Source organism: Echinops telfairi, unplaced genomic scaffold (genome assembly GCF_000313985.2).
Source record: "Echinops telfairi isolate 266 unplaced genomic scaffold, ASM31398v2 ScPeMD7_31;HRSCAF=116, whole genome shotgun sequence".
NCBI classification, from domain to species: domain Eukaryota; kingdom Metazoa; phylum Chordata; class Mammalia; order Afrosoricida; family Tenrecidae; genus Echinops; species Echinops telfairi.
In genome coordinates this window covers 61,027,500-61,048,043 of record NW_022103928.1, presented here as the reverse complement: position 1 = coordinate 61,048,043, position 20,544 = coordinate 61,027,500, and the positions used below count along the sequence as shown (strand labels likewise).

General features: G+C 50.3%; 1 protein-coding gene and 1 long non-coding RNA gene across 3 annotated transcripts in view; both read right to left on the bottom strand.

The window, feature by feature from the left end:
• Window positions 1-2: 2 nt before the first annotated feature.
• Window positions 3-3,274, bottom strand: LOC123521659. Its single transcript, XR_006680049.1, has 2 exons — window positions 3,005-3,274; window positions 3-2,601 (listed from the first exon to the last, which is right to left on the bottom strand). It is a non-coding gene; the product is annotated as an uncharacterized LOC123521659 (long non-coding RNA).
• Window positions 3,275-3,320: 46 nt separating this feature from the next.
• The window catches only part of TATDN2 (TatD DNase domain containing 2), a 27,237-nt gene continuing 10,013 nt past the window's right edge, over window positions 3,321-20,544 (bottom strand). Inside the window, exons 3-8 of one of the 2 annotated variants that reach the window (XR_006680040.1) lie at window positions 18,736-19,263; window positions 8,676-9,575; window positions 5,482-5,609; window positions 4,175-4,358; window positions 3,916-4,007; window positions 3,697-3,787 (exon numbers count right to left, since the gene is read on the bottom strand). Coding sequence is in view for 1 of the 2 variants with exons in the window: in XM_030885585.2 (XP_030741445.1) it covers window positions 3,647-3,787; window positions 4,175-4,358; window positions 5,482-5,609; window positions 8,676-9,575; window positions 18,736-19,263 (1,881 nt within the window). In the remaining variant the exon portion in view is untranslated. Of the gene's footprint in view, window positions 3,788-3,915; window positions 4,008-4,174; window positions 4,359-5,481; window positions 5,610-8,675; window positions 9,576-18,735; window positions 19,264-20,544 lie in introns of both variants that reach the window. The other variant, XM_030885585.2, reaches the window with a different exon arrangement.

The following is a 20,544-nucleotide window of genomic DNA, read 5'->3' as shown; positions in this document are numbered from 1 at the left end:
TGTTTCGTGTTCAAAACGGGAATTTATTCCACCAAAGAGGGAAATTTCACTGGAAGAAAAAAATCTTAAAACACACAGTTCTTGGTCTATAATAAATGTGGGGATTTACACAATTGATGTATGGATTGTGATAAGAGTTGTATGAGCCCCTAATAAAACAATTAAAAAAATGTGGAGGCAGGGATATGTCGCAAGGCAGGTGTGCATGCTTAGAACCCCAAATGAAGCCAACAGATAATCAAGGGATACACACATAAACCCACTGCCACCAGGTCGATTCTGGCTCAGTGACCTTCTACATCAGAGAAAACTGTGCCAGATCCTGAGGACGTGGATCGGTGGAAGCAGGCAGTTCCGTGTCTCTCGGTCAGAGCAGCTGGTGGCCTTGAAACGGTCCCCCAGTTAGCAGCTGGAGTCTCACCCACTGCACCACCAGGGCTCCTGGAGCCACCCAGCGGGGCACACCAGTGGCTGCTGGCCAGCGCCAGGCAGGGTTGGAACAGCGAGGCTTACCCTTCCTGCTGAGGCCTGGTGCAGCAGCTGCCTGCCCTAGGGTGAGGAAAGCTGGCCGCGGCTTTGGGTATTTCAGAGGTACCAGGTAGGTGGTCCCATAACACCGCCCCAACCCCATCACAACAAAATCCCAGTTGAGACGCCAGCCCTTCTGAGAGGAGCGCCATGCACCACTGACACCTTAGTGTAGGCTAGCATGTCTGAGGCTGTGGTGACAGACCGGCAGCAGACAAGAAAGCCACAAAGACAGGCACTGCCAAGGCACCCAAGCAGGAACGTGAGCCGGGCCAGTATGCTCAAAAACCCTCGCAGGGACCGCGGGACAACAGCCACAATCTGCAAAAAGCCCCATTGCTAGAAGGCTTCAGGGGCTGTGTCTCAAATAAAACTGTGGCCACCAGGCACAGCCTTAGAGGCACAATGACCCACCCATGCTGTGGCTCACGCAACATGGAAACATCACCATCACCTGAAAACATCTTTGAAATGTACTCTTGAACCTTTTGCAAACAAATTTAAAGTTTTAATACAATTTCTCCTCTGAGCATGGATTTTACTATTCGTAATCCTTGGATCACACTGGCTGGTGTGTTCCTTCCACCTGGACTAGGCTGACACATCATTGAGATGGCTCCTTGTGCTAAGACAAGCCTTTGAGACATCAAATGTCACCCTGCTATTTGATTTCTGCACCACACTTTGCTATAGTACCCATATGCTGCTCACTGATCATTCTTCTGAAGGCGAGTCCTAAGCATGGTGCCTCATACTCTTACCTGCCTCGGTCTGCTGTTAGAGGCACTGTGTACTTGAGAATGTCCCCAAGCATTTGGAGTGTCGGGTTCCAGCACTGGCCAATAACCAGACTGAGCCACCGTGTATCACTCAGAGCAATAGAGAGAGAGGAAGCGTGGAAGTTGGCTAGAGGACCCACTGCATTACTTTCGGAAAGAGATGGCCAAATTGGGGAGGCAGGGATACAGGGTCATCCAGTAGCACAACAACAGTCAAATCAGCCATTCGAAAGTGAAGTAAAAAGCAAGGGGTTTCCACACCCTCCCAGGTCATGTTACACTGTCTTACACTGTCTAGCAGCACATGAATGGTCACCCTCAAGACAAAGGTATGTATAGCACCCTGTTTGTCCTTGGAAGGGGGACAACAGAGGGCTGGAGACCTCCACGGAGTCACCATTTCTCATCTTCTAACCCAGGACAAGTTGGTTTCAGGGGCAGGCAGTTTGGCCATAAAGATGTTGTGTTATGGGGATGACTATGCTGCAGTTGACAATACAGCACTTAGCAACTGTTAGCAAGCCCAAATCTCCCCAACAGAACTCAGCTGACCCCCACACTGGCAAACTTGAGGCACACAGAGGTAGCAGCACAGCCAAACTGGAAGACTGACAGTGAATCAAGGCCTGACTGGCAGGCCAGATGTGACTTCTTAAACCCATTCTTCTTTTTTTTTTTTTTAATTTCCCCCCACCCAACTCCTCCCAACCCATTCTTCTCACATTCTTGGTTGCCACAGAGCTGATCGGACTCCATGTGTGCAGAGAAACTGCTGCATAGGTTAAGCTGTGACCTCCAGAAGATCACCAATGGGGCAGTTTTCTGAGGAGCCTTTGGATGGATTCAAACTACCAACCTCCTGGCCAGTCCTCAAATGCTCAGTATTAACACTGTGCGTCACCCGGGAACTCCTCTAATTTCACTGATAAGGCTCACCCGTACCTTCAAAGAGCGACAACAAACAACAGATTTTATTCCGCGGGTTACTGGACTCTTATCTAAGAGACAGGCAGCGAGCTTGTCCTTGGTGGGAACCAGGGTGAAGGACCCGTCTAGATGAAGTGCACCAGCGTCTCTCCGCCCCTCACAGGCTCTGGGTGTGCACGAATACGCCCTCACAGGCACCAGCGCCCGGAGCGGCGGCGGACTCAGCACGGCAGACGACACGGCTGCTCACAAGCTGAAGAAGCTCTCGCGTCTCACACACAGGACAACACAGAGCAGGTCAAAGCGAGGGAGACAAATCAGAGGTCAGCGGTGTCTGCGATGTTCAGAGGCACTGGGCCTGCTTGTTCTACAAAGGCAATATCGTGTGGGTGAGTGGGGGCAGGGGAGGAGGCACGGCTGTCAGGAAGAGCTTTGGAGAATTAAACGAATTTGCCCCTCTGCACCTGGGTAGGACATGAGGGGCTGTCACATGGGGTGAAACAGGTATACTCTTGCACCAATATTCCAGAAGGGAGCAAAACCAGTGCAGAGAGATACTGACCCTCGGATCCCAACAAGTAGGTAGCGTCTACTGCGGTGGAACCTTGTGAAGGGGCACACCCAAGGGGCAGTCCTGGGAACTTCTCTGGGTAGAAGCACTACATCCTGTGGGGTCCTCCCACTCAAATGCCCCCTCAACCAGGGCGGCCAACGGACACACAAGTGAATAGCCCCTCTCTCAAATACCACAATGTGGGCAGTGGAGCTACCGAGACCAGCAGCCAGAGTCCTCTTGCTTTGCATGAGATGGCTTTACGGCTCCTCCAAAGGCGGCTCTCCAGTGGATTTCCTCCAGGGATTCCTCACCTGGGGGGTCGTTTTTAGGCTTGAGAACCACGAGTCAAGTCACACCCATGACTGCTAAAAAGCAAAGGCTTCGGAGGACAGGGATTTGGAGTGGCAATCTCGCCATACCTTTATAAGAGACTCTTCTTCATTATTGCCCTGAAGCATTGTCGCTGGGAGGCAAGGCCCTGATGACATCAAGGGCAGCACCACCCCCACCCCCACCCTTCACCCACCCCACCCACTGGGAGCAGAAGCCTTAGGAAGAGGTTCTGAGGCACACGTTCTATCCTGGTACCCTCCATTGCAATGGACGCTCCGAAAAAACACACCCTAGATGTGGAGAGAGGCCACGCTCAGACCCAGCCTGTGCCTCCCTGGAGCCTGAAGAGAGAAAGGAAGAAGGAAGGGTCCAAACCAAGCTGGCCCGACAGAGCGGACTTCGCCTGCTCCTCCAGTGTGCGCTCTCTCATGGGAAATGCAGCAGCCAGAGCGCGTGCCAGTCTGTGAAAACCACATGTGCATGTTACAACCTTTTCGGGGCCACTCCTTAACTGCACACTTGCTTAAAGATTGTAGAGGCGACTGGTGTTCTCACGTAAGGTGGCCAAGGTGTGGGAGAGTGGCTGGTCTTTGACCCTGGCAATCTCTCGTACAGTGTGCAGGGCCAAGCCCGGGTGGGCATATTGGCAAAGGCTTTTGGGAACCTGGAAGACATCAAGCATTCAGAACATCACCGTACCTTCCGTGCGTGCGTGACCATGACAAAGGATTCCCTCCCTGTCCCTTCCCCAGCAAGGACCTCTTTGGGGCTACCCTGTAGAGACCCCTTTACCTGCAGGTGCAGGGAGAGTCCTAGTCATGGGGGGGCTCTGGGTGAGCAGGGTCCCACGTTTCCTTGGACTACAGGGTAAGGCTTTGCACTGCCTGGAAGAGAGTGGTTACCCTTCAGCTTCTCGTCCCCCTAAACTTGGGGTTCTGCAGAGCAACGAGGGGACAGCTACACGGACAAGGGTGGGATCTGGAGTCACTGGGGCTCTGGCTGGGCCACCCTCCCTCCTCAGTGCCCCAGCTCGGCCTGAAGGCACCCCTACCTGGCGAGGGAGAAAGTAGGGAGCATCGGTTTCCACGATGATTTTCTCCAGCGGGATCTGTCGTAGGGCCTCCCGGACCTTCCACGCGGAGGAGTAAGTCAGGACTGCTGTGAAGCCCACAGACATGTTGGGGAAGTACTTCAGCAGGGGCTCGATGACCGGGTAGCTGCCAGTGAAGCAATGTCTGCGGGGTGACAATGCCAGATCAGGGCTCTCAGTCTCCCCCAGCTCCTTCTGACAGACTGCCCCTCAACATTCTTTCTTTGGGGAAAACTCCTAGAAACGGACAAGACTGCATCCGAGGGAAAGACCCCACAATAAACACACGAGACACAAGGGCTGCCCCACAGCAATGCCCACAGCGGCACCCGCTGGAGCACTCACCAATCCACGTGACACTGCAGGGCAGAGGGCCATCACCAGGGGAACAGTGAGGACACATGGGCAGGGCAGGCTTAGGACATTCAAGGTCAAATTTAAAACTGCCCCCCTTAAATGGCAATTACACTATGTAAACCGATGTCCCTGCCGTTAAAGGAACTGGAAGGAAGCTATATAAATGTGTGGTCCTGCACCCAAATTTTCTTCCCATTTTGCACCTGGTTCACGCTCTTGGTGCAACATATATTGCTGACCTGTCTGAGGGTTCAGGGCCCCCCAGCCACAGCAGCTGGCTCAGACCCATTCCACTGCTGTTCACGATGGCCAGAACAAAGGCGGGAAGTCTCCGGCGAGCAGAGGGCCTGTGTCGCGGCGTGGCGGTGTGTGGGTCCCAAGACCCTTCCCACCCACCAGGACTTAGTTTGGGTGCTGGACTCCTGTTTCAACAATTAGGCCCCACCTCCACACCCAATCACCTGCAGACCCCACCTCCCTAGACAGACTCTCATGCACACCTTGGTCCTGGCTGGCATCTGTCTCCTTACAGTGCCTCCCAGGTGTCCCCAGATCCAGCCAATGCCCAGTGCCTGCACAGTAATGAACCCCAAAATGCCATGTAGGCACAACACACACTGGACGTTCATGTTCTCTGTGTACTGAGCGGGAACTGAGACTCCATCTGCGCCTTTCACCCAGGACGGGGACCACAAGCCAAAGCATATGAAGTCCGAAGTTTCACAACTTCAAAAAAAACGGCCCAGTAGCAGAAATTTAATATGGCTCAACCTAAAGCTTCATTAAGAAAAGGGCTAGTACTTCTTTAATAGACACACATATTCCAGAGACACATTGTTACTGCTGTTCTCCTCACTGGGTTTTCGTGAGCTGGTTTACTGGACCTGCCTGCAGGTGTCCCGGCGCCTCACCTATGGATCTTGTAGTCGGGGGGCACGCGTTTCTTCAGGATGCCCAGCAGGTCTTCATCAGCGTCCCGGCAGTGGATCACCAAAGGCTTTCTCAGAGACACGGCCAGCTGGAGCTGCCGCTCAAATACCTGGGGGTCAGAGGGGCAAACCGGGCGGGTTAGTTAGGGCTATGCCCAGTCAGTTACTCCAGAGTCCAGCCTCTCGAAGGAGATGGTGGGAACAGGGACCGGCAGGGCTGCCAGAATTCAACCACCCCGATGGATCCTGCAACCACGGTCAGCGACAGCCCTCCCACGGAACCGCTCCACTGCAACCACCCACCTGCCCTCTTTCGTGGATTCCTACAAAGGCAGGCAGTGCCCAGAGACAGCAACTTTTACAAGGCTGTGCTTGCGGCTAGCTAAGCAAGCCCTTGTATCACCTTGTAGGATCCACAGCCCCTCCCTCACCAACACCGCCACGGCAGGGTATTCACCAGGTCTCTGGACCTGACGCACAATGCAGTGTGGCAGTGCCGGCAGTGCGCTGCATGACCAGCACTTAGCCCTCCTGAGGCTTGAGGTGCTGCTTTGACCTCCTCCACGCGCACCCCCACCCCCACCCCCCGGCCAGCTATGTTTGCTCGCAGGCTGGCTGCATCCAGGTGGTCTGGGCATAGGGAGGGCCACCTGTGCAACCCTGGAGGATGCGATACAAGGCTGTTAAAATGTATTTTTCAGAATATAGTTAATGATACAGGAAAACATTCACAAGTAAAAATAACATTCAACTTCTAAAAATTTCCCCATTAAAAAGCGCGTGTCCACATGTCTCCTTGACCTTAAGCGTTATTTGCAAGATACCCTTTATCACCTACAAGAAATGTTAACGTCAAGTGTATAATGCTTGCTACAAGACATCCAAGTTAAAACAAAAACAAACTCCTTGTAAAACTAGAAGGAAGACTCATAGCAGGTAGAGGTTGGGCCTGGATTTCAGAGGCGAGCGGAGCTAGGAGCTGGTGTGACCGCCAGGAAGCTGGCAGAGCGTGAACCGGGGGAATGCCCGTGTCAGCCCCCTCTTCTGGCTGCACCTAGCTCAGGTGCCCCCCCCCCCCCCAGTCCTTCAGTCTCCTGAGGGCGGCCCAGCTCATTGCTTCAATGATTCGTTCCAGTCAAACACGACTAGCTGCAGAGGCAGGAAGGAGTGCTCGTGCCCCTGGCTCCCAGGCCCCAGATCCAACGGATTCTCGTTTTCCTCTTGGCTGACGAGCACAGGGTACACCTGAACTACCCAGGACTCCATTATCAGGAATTACAGGATGTTTTCTGTGAACACACAGGTAAGCAAGGGGAAAGTGAACAGTGGTTTTCTCTGGGTAGGAGGATAATGACCCACTTTACCCCGAATCTTTTGCTTTTTCTCTTTTCCAATCCTTCTACAAAATATTAAGCCACAATTAGGAAATAAAGCTCTCTCCTAAAATGAGTCAGATCTGTCTGCAACATTATCCCTTGGCCAGAGACGGTGCTTCCACGGGACACAGTGAGAAGTGATGCAGCTCAGGGCTGACTGCAGCCAGGAGCTGCGGTGGCCACCCTTCGTTACTCTGGTGCTGGTTGTAGATCAAAGTCAAGTGTAAGGCACCTACTTCCTCTCTGCTCCCTTCTCCCCATCAGCTCTCCTCCCAACAGCTCGCACCTCACCATCAGTTTTCAGTCCACCCCACCAAACCAAAGCAGCCTGGACAACGTCAAGTTCACTTGTCTAGCAGTGTGCCCGTGGACTCGTGTCTGCAGATTCAATACCACCAGCACTCCACGAATGCCAAGAATACTGTGACAAAGGGAGCATATTCCGGCGCTGAGCAGGCGTCATGTGCACTAATTGTTGGGCTGCTAACTGCAGCCACTACCTGCCACTACCAGGAGAAAGACGAAGCTGTCTGCTCCCCTAAGACCGGCAGACTGAGACCCCAACTGTCCCCCAAGGTCACCAAGACTCAAAACAGGCTTGATGGCAGGGGCTTACAGAGCCCACTTCCTCTCTCCAGTAACCTTGGGAGAAGCATTTCTCCAGGAGTTTCTGCACTGTTCTTTCTTCTGTACCACACCTACCTGGTGCCATAAAAGCCAGTCGAGAGAGGAAATGATTTCAATTTACAAGAGAGACCTAATTCTGAACAGAAATACAACCCATAGAGAACTCATTAGATAAAAGTCAAAGATGGGAAATTGACACAAAATGTTATCTACCTGTCTGAATACAAATCCTTAGGTCAAAATGTCTACCAGTAAGCACTCTATTCTGAATTGAGTCTCTGGGTTGAACACCAGAGCACTAACCAAAAGGCGGGTGTATCCTACCAGGGGTGCCTTGGAGAGAGCAGTTCCACCAGGTCGCCAGGAGCTGGAGGGGGCTCAGCAGGAACTGGTCAACCTCGCTGACTGATCTGAAAAAACCTGCCTGAGACGTGCCAGGAATCTAAAGTTGTTTCTTGTTTAAATGAGCCATTAAGCCTTACACAATTATTGGCTGCCATGGATCACTGTGTTCAAACTGGAATCTCTTATCTCCTAAAGGTTTATGAAGGGCCGCAGTCATGGGGTCAGTAGAAGCTCTTTGAGAAGTGCGTGCCTGTTGAGTCTGGGGCAATCCCTTTTAGTTCAGAGTGAACCGGCAGATCCACGGCAGCACAAGCACTGCCGTGGAAGGGAAGGACTGAGGCCAGCCCAGAGGTACCGCAGACACGTGGGACTTGCAGCAGACCTGACCTATGCGACAGGCAGGCAAACCCTCCAATCAGAAGCCCCCACCCAAAATGCCAAGCTCCTCTCGCCCTGCTGACTCTTCACGCTCAGGTCTCAGAAGGCAAATGGTGACTGTGATGGAAGTGCTCATCTCTGGTGGAAGGAGCACTGATCTGCTCATTGCCCTTTTGTTTTCCACACGGAATCGATGAGCACCTTTAAGAGTCAGAATAAAAACAAGGAGGAGAGAGGGAACGTGCTGATACTTGTACGAGAGGGGAAGCAGCCACATGGTAGCTGTCCTGCCTCTACACAAGGAAGCTACACAACCAGAGGCACTGCAGTGACTACGACAGACGGCACCTACAGGATCCGGATGCGAGGTTCCAAGAGGAGAGAAAACCATGATGCTAAGTTTCAGCCATGAAAATGAAAATCACGAGCAAACTAAAAGACCCTCCTTACCTTATGCTGTTCAGGGACAGGTGTGGTACACTTGTAAGAGTAATCCAAGCCCATTTCCCCAAATGCCACAGCCTTGGGGTGCCTTAAAGCTTGCAAAAGATTTCTTTCTTGAGTATCACTATAGTAACGTGCAAAATGAGGGTGGCAGCCAAAGGCCCCCCAAACCAAATCCTCTCTCAGCAGCTCCTCCCAAAGGCGGTCTGTGAGGGTCCGAGGGTCGCAGAAGTCAGAGATGCAGCCCTGAAACTCCTTCGGGAAGGAGCTGCTATAAATTTTCCGGAACTTGGTAAAGGTCCCTCTGAAAGACAACTTGGCATAGAGCATGTCCAGGTGGCAATGGGTGTCAATGAAGCCCTCTTCGAGGCTCGGCTTCCTGCGGCTACTTGGCAGGGAGCTGGAGGTGTATTCTACACACGGACGCGCTGGGCTCTCCTCCTGGAATGTCTCCTGGAATGTTTTTTTCCCCTTCACCTCCTCATCTTCCAAACCCGTGGAGAAGTGAAATGAACGCGTGTTCTGAGACCTGCCCTCCTCCGTGGGCTCCAGGTCTCTAGTTGTGTGCTGGGAGCTCACGGTAGAGCTGGGGGAGTAATCGCTCAGGAGGCTCCAGCTGCTCTTCCCGGCCTGGGAGGTGCCATTGCTGCTGCCGCCCAGGGAGGGGTAGCTGGAGGGCTTGGGGCTGCTGGTCCAGTAGCTGGCGTAGTCACACCACGGGCTGCTGTACAAATGCGGGGGGTACATGACATAGTCAGTGGCCAAGGGCAAGGGCTCTGGAAGCGTGGCGAGCTTCCGAGAGACCGGCTCCTCCTGAGAGAACCTGATTGCGGAGACCTCGTCTACATCGGACCAGTCGCTTCCTGACGAGGAGTCCCCCAGCATGACCACCTTCCTGGATTTCTCCTGCAGGACAGAAAACACACCCGGGTCAGCAATGCCCACCAATGACACGGTGCTCCGGCCTCTGGCCTCGGTGCAGCTCTGCTGTCACCCGGTTCCTTACAAGTTCTACACCACCAGCCCCGGTTGATACTGCAGTCAGCGCGAGGAGTAGTCCCAACAGAAACCTGCGACCACGGGCTCAGAAAGCCTCTCAGAAGCACAGTTAGACCTGCACTTCTTCCTCTGGGAGTGATCGCACTGAAGCAAAACTGCTCTCTAGAACATACGATTGGGAATGTCAGAGAAAAGCAGTGCCCAGCACACCTCACGGCTAACAGGTGTCCAGTATGTTCAAAATACTAGATTCCTCCCCAACTGCTGGGGTCAATGCCCCCTCCCCCACCACACCCGTTAGCCATGGAACGTAGAAGAATGGTGCCGTATTTAACTGCCACTGTGCAGTCGGAGAAGGAAGTCAGCCACCACATAACGGAGATTCAAAACGTGACTCGAGAAATCAAGCCACGCTGACACACCGTGCTGGCCTAGTGACGTGCGGGTCCAAGTCCAGCTGAGCTGCCAGCCAATGAGCAACAACTTGGACGTCCGGCTCAGCAGGGCTATCAGATGACTGTAATTCCTGCAATATCCACACTGAGCACTGTGAGGACCCCAAAATGAGAGCAGGCTAGAACTTTTTGCACTCCTGACTGACAACACGCAAACCTGGTAAGAGAGCAGTTTTAAGCCATTAAGTAGACAACAGCAGCAATGGGAACACTTCCACACTGCATTAAGCCAGCTTACTGCTACTAGAATGTGAGTTATACAAAGTTAAAAATAGTTGTTTTCTCCAACAATGTATCCCAAACTCCTAGAACCACGGGCTCCATTTCTATTCAAAGCAACCCCACAGGTCAGAGGATAACTGCTCCTTAGGGTTCTGGCACAGTCACTCGTTATGGAAGCAGACTGCCTCATTTCTCTCCCTTGAGATAGCGGGTGGGTTTGAACTGCCAACCTCAAAAAAAAAGAGAGAGAGAAAAGGAACCTGAGTGTGGTCTAACTGACTTGGAAATTGTTACATGTGGCTCTTTGGATCCTGTTTCAAATGAAAACAATCATGAAACAAAAGGGAAATTTAAAATGCCTACTTGATGATATTAAGGCTATTTCTGTGTGCCACAAAACAGGCAATTACTTTGAAAATCTTAAATCTTTTAGAGAGATACTTTGAAATTGAACCAAGTGATACAGTACGTAGGATTTGCTTCAAAACATTTCAGGGGAAAATAAGGAATAGACATAAAACGGGAGAGAATGAGCAGACACAACCTAGGCAGGTAGGAGTCACTGCCGCCATGACCCGCTCCTGCTTGCCTGCCAGAGGTGCAGGGGCAGAGCGACTTGGAGATCACGGACAGAAAGAAGCACAGCAGGCCAACGAGAAAGAGCCCACGCAGCTCTCTGGCTTCACGTCCAAGCTTTGGGCCCCCCTCCTACCTCGGTGCTCACAGGACTGGCACTGATGGCAGTCCCTGCTTCACCCTGAGTCTACACAGGGTCCCTTTTGTGCTGCCTTCCCCTCAGGGAGTCCCTCTGCCCCTGGGCCACACCTGAGGGTGAGCAGATTAACTCTGCCCAGTAGCCCTATGGGGCTCACCCCAAAGTAGCTTTGTTAAAAATTAAAGGAGATAAAACAAGTCAAACCTGGCCACAGAGTTAATATTGAAGATGAGTAAAGGGTGTGAGCTTACTTTTTTTTATGTAATCATTTTATTGGGGACCCTTACGGCTCTTATCACAATCCATATGTACATCCATTATGTCAAGCACATTTGTACATATGTTGCCATCAACATTTTCAAAACATTTTCATTCTACTTGAGCCCTTGGTATCAGCTCATTTTCCCCCTATCCCCCCTCCCTCCCTTATGGACCCTTGATCATTTATAAAGACCTCCACCACCACCCAGTCTTACACCAACCACTGTCTCCCTTCACCCACTTTTCTGTTGTCCATCCCCCTAAGAAAGGGTCATATGCAGATCATTGTGATCTATTCCCCCTTTCTCCCCCCCACCTTCCCCTTCCCCTCCTGGTGTCTCTACTCTCATTACTGGTCCTGAGGGGTTTATCTGTCCTGGACTCCCTGTGTTGTGAGCTCTATTTGTAGCAGTGTACATGCTCTGGTCTAGTCAGATTTGTAAGGTAGAACTGAGGTCATGATAGTGGGGGTGTGAGTTTACTTTCATAAATGTTTAAAATTTTCCATAATAATAAAAAAAAACCTAACTACCACAGAAGTTATAATTTACGTGCTGGGGGAAAAAGTTCCCATACTAAAAAGCTCAAATAAAAATAAGCACTCCAAGTCCGAGCAAAGGCAGACGAGGCTCTTCTGGCTGTCTCGTGATCACCTGGGGCACTTGTTGAAAACACACATTCCCGGGCAGCATCCCGGACCTCCAGGATCATACACCCCCAAGAGTCCCGAAAGCAAGAATGTAAACAGCTACTTGGGCACCAATGTTCCCTGAGGAACTAGTTGCCACAGCTCAAATGCCCACCAACAGATGACAGGTAAACAGAACCAGGCTCACACATTTTGTGAGCCTTGGCAGCCAGGCTGGTGATCTAGGGCGGAAACATCAGCTATGGAAGCCCTATGAAGTGCAGGTCTCCCCACACACACCGCACATGCGGCATGGTCCCCAGGAGTCAGAGCTGACTGGAGGGTCGCTGCTTCTGGGTTAGTACTTCACAGAAAGAGCAAAGCCCACAGGAAGAGAAGCAAAAGAAACCATTCAAACACAACTAAGGGGAGACACAGACCAAAAAAAGAGAAAAAACCCAAGAAGGGGAAAATACTATTACTACCATCTTTAGAACATGAACTCTAGCTGTTACCATCAGAAACAAGAGGAGCTCATTGAAAAACATGCTTTAAAAAGAGCTTTTTGATATTAAAAATATGCATGTAGAAACATATAGAAATGTTGGAAGGTCAGGTTGAAGACATTGAAAGAAAACAGAAGAAAAACCGATAGATTGAAGAGTATGGTGAAATGAAATTACCTACTCCTAACAGCCACCAAGTGACTGAGCCAGACTATGCAAATAAGTCGCAGAGGACTCTAACTAGAGAAGAGAAAACTGGGACCATCAGGGACAAAGAGCCACCAGCAGAGCACATTCTTTGCCTAAAGTGGTGGAGACCAAGACCAGGGCAACAGAGGCCGAGGCCCAGAAACCATGGCATGGAGCAAAGGAGCCAGGCGAGAGCGCAGAAGGGCTGTGCCGCTGAGACCCTGCGGGAGAGGACAGGCGGGCTTCCTGGCCAGTAGGGGCAGAGGCCAAGGCACCATGTGATGGAGAGGCTGAGGACCACAGAGATAGTTGGTGGCTGGATAAGGAGAGTCCCTGCTGGGGACCAAAGACTGCATCCTGAATGCTTTCCATCCTGGCTGGTAAACCCCAGTCCTGCCTACTGTCTGTGGGTTCTGCGTGGTCACTGCAATGAAGTGTTGAACCCAGAAAAGCAGAGTGCCCTGGGGGGCGGCTGGCATTGGGATAGGATAAAGGCCACTGGAGGGGGAGGTATGCCTGAAGTCTGCCTTGTGGCAATCGACCTTGGGTTGGTGTGGAGTTGAATTCCCCTCCCAACAGAAGCTGGAGGAAAGGAAAGCAAAAATTAGAATAGCCACCCAGATCACACACAAACATGGCATTCCAGAGGAGGGAAAAGTAAGAAACTTCCCAGACTTTTTCTGGGCTAAGGATGACTCCAAGAGATGCATTTACCTTACTCTTCCTGACACCCTTTTAAGCAAGCAGCGGCAAAGCAAGCCCCATGGAAGAAGCACACCGCCTTTGTGAGCATGAGCTAGCAGAAGTCAGCCACACACGGCCAGATCCATGGGGGGGGAGGGGAAGAGACCCAAACCCAACTGTAAGACAATGGGACAGTCCCTCTCAGAAGGGATGATAAATCCAGGGTGTGCTGCGGCACTGATGAACCACGTTTAAGTATCCTCTGGTTAATAGTTCCTCCCCATAATATTATGGTTTTTATTGCTTTACCTAGTCAATCATGTTGGATTTGCACATGTTTATTTGTGTATTTAAAATAGCTCAGTACACGAAAGCCAAGATAAATAACCCTTCAGAAACAGTAAGAGGAGTACTGGTTCCCTGATGTACAGGAAGAGGGAGGGGAGGGGGGAAGAGGGAGCAGATAGCATTGATGACTGTATAACCCCCACTGTAGGGATAGAACAGAATTGCATATGAATGGATATATTGGATTGTGTGAGATATGGCAAAAGAGAAAAAACTATACAGGGGAAAAAATTATAAATAAGGGTTCCTGGGGGCTAGGGTGGGAAAGGGAGGTAATAAAGGGGAGATGATATCAAAGAATTCAAGAAGAAAGAAACTGTTTTAAAACGGATTGTGGTAGCAATTGTACAACATTGCTCAATGTGATGGAACTACAGAATGTCATATCTGTAGGAGCTTCCAATAAAATGATTTAAAACTGTTTTAAAAAGCAGATGGAAAAAGAACTGGCAGAGCCTGCAGAGTGTCTATCCTAGCCCAGCACTGAGGCACACCGACGGCAGGGCCGGCCCTCAGACAGCGGGGCCCTGCCGGGGCCACACCCTCCTCTCAGGCTTCCAGAGGGTGGGACCTGTCAGGTTAAATGAGGAGCGCACCAGAGAAAGCTGTGGGGACCAGTCGGATCCCTGGAGACTCTCTCCATGCTCACAGAAAGTTGTTGGAAGAGAGTGAAATGGAGGGTTCTCTGAACGCGCTCCCAACTCCCAGAATCACCACTGCTGAGTTGACGTCACCTTACAGGGACCCTATACGTACAGGGAGCCCACCGCCTCATCCTTTCTCCATGGAGCAGCGGATGGGCTTGGGCTGCAGACCTTTGAGTTAGGAGCTCAAAGCCTAACCCACCCCAAGGGTCTTTCCCTTCAGCAACAGCCCCCCCATCACTCACTCCCCTCAGCCTTCTATAACCACCAATAACTGACCTTTAGTCTCTAGGCACCCAGCACATCCACCCACTCCACCCATGTGACCATCACACACAGCCCCAGAGCTTCCAACATGGAAGAAAGAGGGTCAACATACTCAGGACACAGCAAAAAGAAAAACAATTTCTAAAAAGAAATGAGATGAAACGAGGGCAGAGATGCTACTGTTTTTTAAAAAGGTGAATCCTCAGAAAACGAAAGAGCTCCGTGACAGTAAAACATGGACAGTTGGCCAGAAGAGCAGTTTGAGAGATGAGAAAGAAGGCACGCACCTATAAAGTACAACACGAGAGGACGAGGCCTGAAAGTCCAGCCTCCAAATCCAGAAGGCCCAGAAAGAGGGACACGTGTGGAAGAAGCACCTGCCAAGCCCGTCAAGAACTGCCCCCGAGAGACAACGCGAGGTGTCTAGACGGGAAGCACCACCGAACACCCAGAACAGCGGGCTGGTCAGTGAAACCTCTGACCTCTGGAATCCAGAGAGGAAGTTTTACAAAAGACCAAATCAGAACAGCTCCAGACAGCGACGCGGCACAGCAAGTTAAAAGACCAAGAAACGGTGCCTTCAAAATTCCATAGAAAATTCCCCACTTAGAATTCCAAAGCCAAACTTGCAACCCAGTTGGGAGTAAAATAAAGGCAATCTCTGACACTGAAGTTTCCCCTCACCGCCACTCAGCCTTTCTCAAAAGTGTCGATGCCAAATATACATCACCATCAATAAGAGTAACCAAAGATCAAGAAACATGAGAGACCACAAAATTCCAAAGACTGACCCCAGAACACAGACTTGTGCCAGCAGTGCGGAGCAGGCGGGACAGCAGAGGGCTTCCGGGGGGAGGCCTCCAGGGAAAGAGGGTGGACTGAGAAGAGGTGAAGGCGCTGGCAAGCCTGGCAGATCAATTAGGGACGGGTAGAAAGAAAACTAAAGAAACATAACAAAGCTGTGGTTCACGTCAAGTTTTAAAACAAAAGGAAATGTGGTCAGTATACGAGGTAACTCGGGTGCAAACAATGATAGCAACATTGACCTGAAATGCTGAACTAGTGAAAATTATATAACTTCATGGGAGGCTGCAGACAGATGGGGAACTGAATGTGTTTGTAGATTCGGGTGCTGCTTAAAAGAACTGAATTCTCATCTTCCGTAAGTAGGGAGTCAACATGTGCCTAAAATGGACAGAGCCAGTCAAAAGTACAAAGCTAGTTAGAAATATGAATGGAAGAGCGAAACACAAAGGGGCTGCCTCTGAGGAGCAGTAGTTAAGAAAGGCTGGGCAGAGGGGTGGAACGCTGTCCCTCTATAGCAATGTGGTGTTAAAAATGGTCGTTTCCCTCAGATACCACTCTGCCCAAATGAAGTCACGTTTCCTGACTCCTGGCTGTCCAGGTTTCTAGATTCTTGTCCAAGAGGTGTGAGCAAATAGAAAGCACAGCTACTGAGCCGAGCCTTACATGGGCCCACAGGAGCACACGTCTCAGTCTCTAATAAAGGGAGGGTGGGAGTGTACACAGAGGCCCCCAGAGTAAGTGTCAGACAAACTGTTGAAGGGTGGCAGAGCAACAGGGATCATACCAGGGCCCCTGACACGAGAGGAGCCATCTTTTGAAAGACCAATTAGTTGAATCTGTTGTTTGTTTTTAAAGTCACTGTTACACTGTCAAACCTACATGCTAAACAATATAAGCAACATAAATCCTAAAACAAAGCACTGAACTGAGCACCAAAACCCTCACAGCTGAACCAAGGGAACTCGCGATTGAAGTTGAGGATTTCCGTTGACCTGGATGCACAGTTAGCAATCATGGACGCGGCAGTCAAGAAATCAAGTGACCCATCACATTCGGCACATCTGCTGCACAAGATCTCTAAAAGCCTTAACGAGCAGATGCCACGTTGAAGACTATGTGCTCCTGACCCAGCAGGGTAGGTTCAATCATCCCAGGTGCAGGTGAAAGCTAGACACCGAGTGAAGACCATGGAGAAGCGATGCACTGACCAGTGATGACAAGGAGCACCCAAAGTACTGCAGGCAGAACCCGGAGGCACAGGACCTCTAAATACAGGCATGTACATGTGTAAATGTGTTTAAATATAACGACAGGGAAATACATCTATGTAAATAGATTTACATGTTAAGTATGAAGGGAGCAGATGGACATTGGGCCTTGACTCAAATACTCCCTCAACACAGAACACTTTGTTCTAATAACCCAGCATTCCATGATGCTCACCTCCCCTGATACCATTGCTGAAGACAAAATGCATGCATGAGCAAATGTGGTGAAGAAAGCTGATGGTGGCCGGCTTTCAAAAGATATACAGTGAACCCTCGCCACTTCGCGCTTCGACTTCCACGGCTTCACTCTATTGCGGTTTTTGCCTAACAGCGCATGCTCTGTCATTACTGCCACTGATTGGCTCATATTGTACACGTTTGATGCCATAAATAATATAATAAATAATAAATGATAATTGTAACGTCCAAAATGTTTTACTGTATTTTCCCTTTTTCGTTTAATAAATTGGGTAATACGAGTGTAATGGTGACTAAAGGGTGTTTTTTCATGTCCTCTATGCTCTAACTACGAAAATATTTGATTTACAAATAAGGAACCCTACTTCGCGGAATTTCATTTATCACGGTAGGGTCTAGAACCGTTTAACCTCGATAAACGAGGGTTCACTGTAGTGTCTGGGGTCGTAAAGCCTTAAAGATAAACAAGCGGCCATCTAGCTGAGAAGCAACAAGAGCACATGGGAGAGGCACACCAGCTTGAGTGATCATGAGGCGTCGATAGGACCAGGTATCAAGCATCAAAGCCCATCTGTAGACAATTGGACAGCCCCTTACAGAAGGGTCTCCGGGAGGAGACAAGCCAGTCAGGGTGCAGTGTAGCACCGATGAAACATACAACTTTTCTCTAGTTCTTCCTCCCCCCACCCCACTCACCACGATCGTGACTCCAATTCTACCTTACAAATCAGGCCAGACCAGAGCATGTACACTGATACATATAAGAGTTGGAAACACAGGGAATCCAAGAAACCCCTGGGGACCAATAATGAGAGGGAAAGGGGGCGGGGAGGCGGGGAGAGGAACTGTTTGCAATGATCTACATATAACCCCCTCCCAGGGGGACGGACGACAGAAGAGAGATATCAGTCAGTGTAAGACATGAAAAGAAAAAAACATATAAATAAATTATCAAGGGTTCATGAGGGAGAGAAGGAGGGAGGGAGGGAGGCAGGGAGGGTGGGGGACGGAGGGAGGGAAAAAAATGAGGAGCTGATACCAAGGGCTCAAGTAGAAAGTTTTGAAAATGATGACAATATATGTACAAATGTTCTTGACACAATGGATGCATGGATTGTGATAAGAGCTGAATGAACCCCAAATAAAATTTTTTTTTTTTTAAAATAGCAAGTACTATGGACTGCCAGAAGAGCAAGCAAATCTGTCACCCAGTCTTGCCAGAATGTCCCTTAGAAACAAGGACGGTGACACTGCCTCACATTCTTGGACACGTGACAGGAGAGCGTCAGTCCCGAGAGAGCCCTCATGCTTGGTGAAGTCGCTGGTCAGCAGAAAAGCAGCAGTCCCTCAGCACAGTGGAGGACGCAGGACTGCAGCAACGGGCTGACACCCGGCACATGGGAGCATGGCCGGCCGGGCAGTGTCCCCTTCTGTTTGCACAGGTCCTTACAGAACTGGACCCTAATCAACAACACCTACCATAACGAGAAGCTGAGGGTGACGAGCATTTCTGAGAGCTATTGGGACAGAACCATGGACTGATTTCCTGGCCCAACTCCTAAAACCAAACTCACTGCCATTGCGTGTATTCCGCTCATGGCGACACTCCCAGGCAGCTGTCCCTGCGGGTCTCCAAGACTAACTCTTACGGGGTAGAAAGTCTCCTCTTTCGCCCTCAGAGTAGCCGGTGGTTTCACACTGCCGACTTTTTGGTTAGCAGCCCAGTGCATACATAACACATTATGTCACCGGCATTCTGGGCCTTGCTTTAAAAAATATTGGAAGCATTTAAAAACACTTAGAATTAACTAGAACGATCGAATGGATTTAAAAAAGAACAAGACAACCCAGATAAAGTGGCTGAGACTGACTCACCGTCTGGGTTTTTGAAGGGGAGTTGCATCCTCTCGAAAGGTGTAGTGGGGAAGAGTCTGGGGAAGAGTCCGGGGAAGAGTCTGGGGAAATGTCTCTCTCGAAGACTGTCCTCCGGTAATGAAGGGGCTCCTCACTGAGTTTCTCCTGAGTGTCCACAACCACTCTCGTATTAAAGAAGCTGCTCCTGGTCTGGTCCTCCTGTGCTCTGACCTCTGGGGCTGGCTCTGGCTCTGTCTGACGAGCCAAAACGGTAACATTCCTGGCTGGCCTTCTCTCGTGGGCAGCACCTGCTCCTGTACTTGGTTTTGCCCTGGTGGCAGTCTCGCTCTTCCTTTTGGGCATTGACTTCCCCAAGATGCCCTGGATGGCCTTCAGGTAGATCACTGTAGAGCCTTGGTCTTGGTCTTGAAGTCGCTCCCTCCTCCTTTTCTGGACTTTGTTTGGTTCCTCATTTGTATCATTTTTATCCTCAGCTTCAGCTGGAAATCCAGAGTTTGTGAAGTTACAGTAACTATCCTTAGAATAAACCTGGAAGAAAATAAAGACTTTTAAAGAGGGTTATCTCAACGACAATTACGTATTTGACCTTAAGCCAAACACACTACCATTGACTTGTAGCAACTAAAGAATAGGGTAGAACTGCCCCCTCCTTGGTTTTCAAGACGCTCCTGTGGACCAGCTGGTGGTTTTGAACTGTTGACCTTGTAGTTAATAGCCCACTAAGGCACCCTCCCTACATATTTGAAGCCCTTTGCAAATTACAAAGCAGTGATGATTTCACCAGCCAAAGAGAAAAGTCGCCCTTCCACTGGTGGTATAGCTAACACAATGGATGGTTTCAGGGTGATGGGCTTTAGCATCCGAAGAGACCAGGTACCAAACCCGCCATCTAAGAGACAGACACCTACAGGTCCTGGTGAGGGGAAGGGGGGAGGGCTGGCCCCAGGAGACAGCATATTAGCCTCCTGATTATAGTGTCTACACTACACCCCAAGGCTCCTTGAAGTCCTCTGCAAACTCCTTCCCCTAAACCTTAACTTTGGTGTTAGAAGACACCTCCAACTCTCCCAAAGACTGCACCAGGGTCAACCAAAAGATTAACTAGTCACCCACCCCTCCAGTGCCCAGACTCTCCTGAAAGGCAGAGAAACTCAGCCTTCGCCCTCCTGCCCCATACCCTCTCACTCCTGGAGTCCATGGGCAAGAAGCTACTTGGCGGAACCATTCACTGTTCAAGTGCTGACCAATCTGCTTCCATTGAGCTTGAAGCCCATGAAGTCCGTGGCCTCGTGGGTCACCCAGGCTAATAGCATCACACTGTTCCTTAAGTTTGCGTTCCACTCCTAGTTTGCTGAGCAGAGTCTTGGATCATAAAAGCTTTTGAGCAGCCGTCTAAGACACACATATTGCCTTCTCATCTGGAGCAAAGGAGAAAGGAGGTAACCCAAGAGTCAAAAAAATGAATTTACAGCATGGACCTTCCATTCAAAACGGCTTTCTGTCCAAGAAATGTGCGACACAGGCAAGTGCTGTCAGAAACACCTCAGATTCACTATGCATCTGCTTTTAAGTTTTAGTCATTGTGTATTCAGAGACCTCACTATTGCCAATCTGTGTGTAACACCCCTGCCACACATACACACACACCATTAAATTACATGACCCCATATGGCCTACATATGATTTTGACTATAGGCTTAAATGTCTGCATGAACCACAGCCACAGCCCCATGTACCCTGGGACCATAACTACATGGTGCCTGGCTACCACTACTGGCCAAGGGATCCTGACAGAATGGGGAGGGGGGG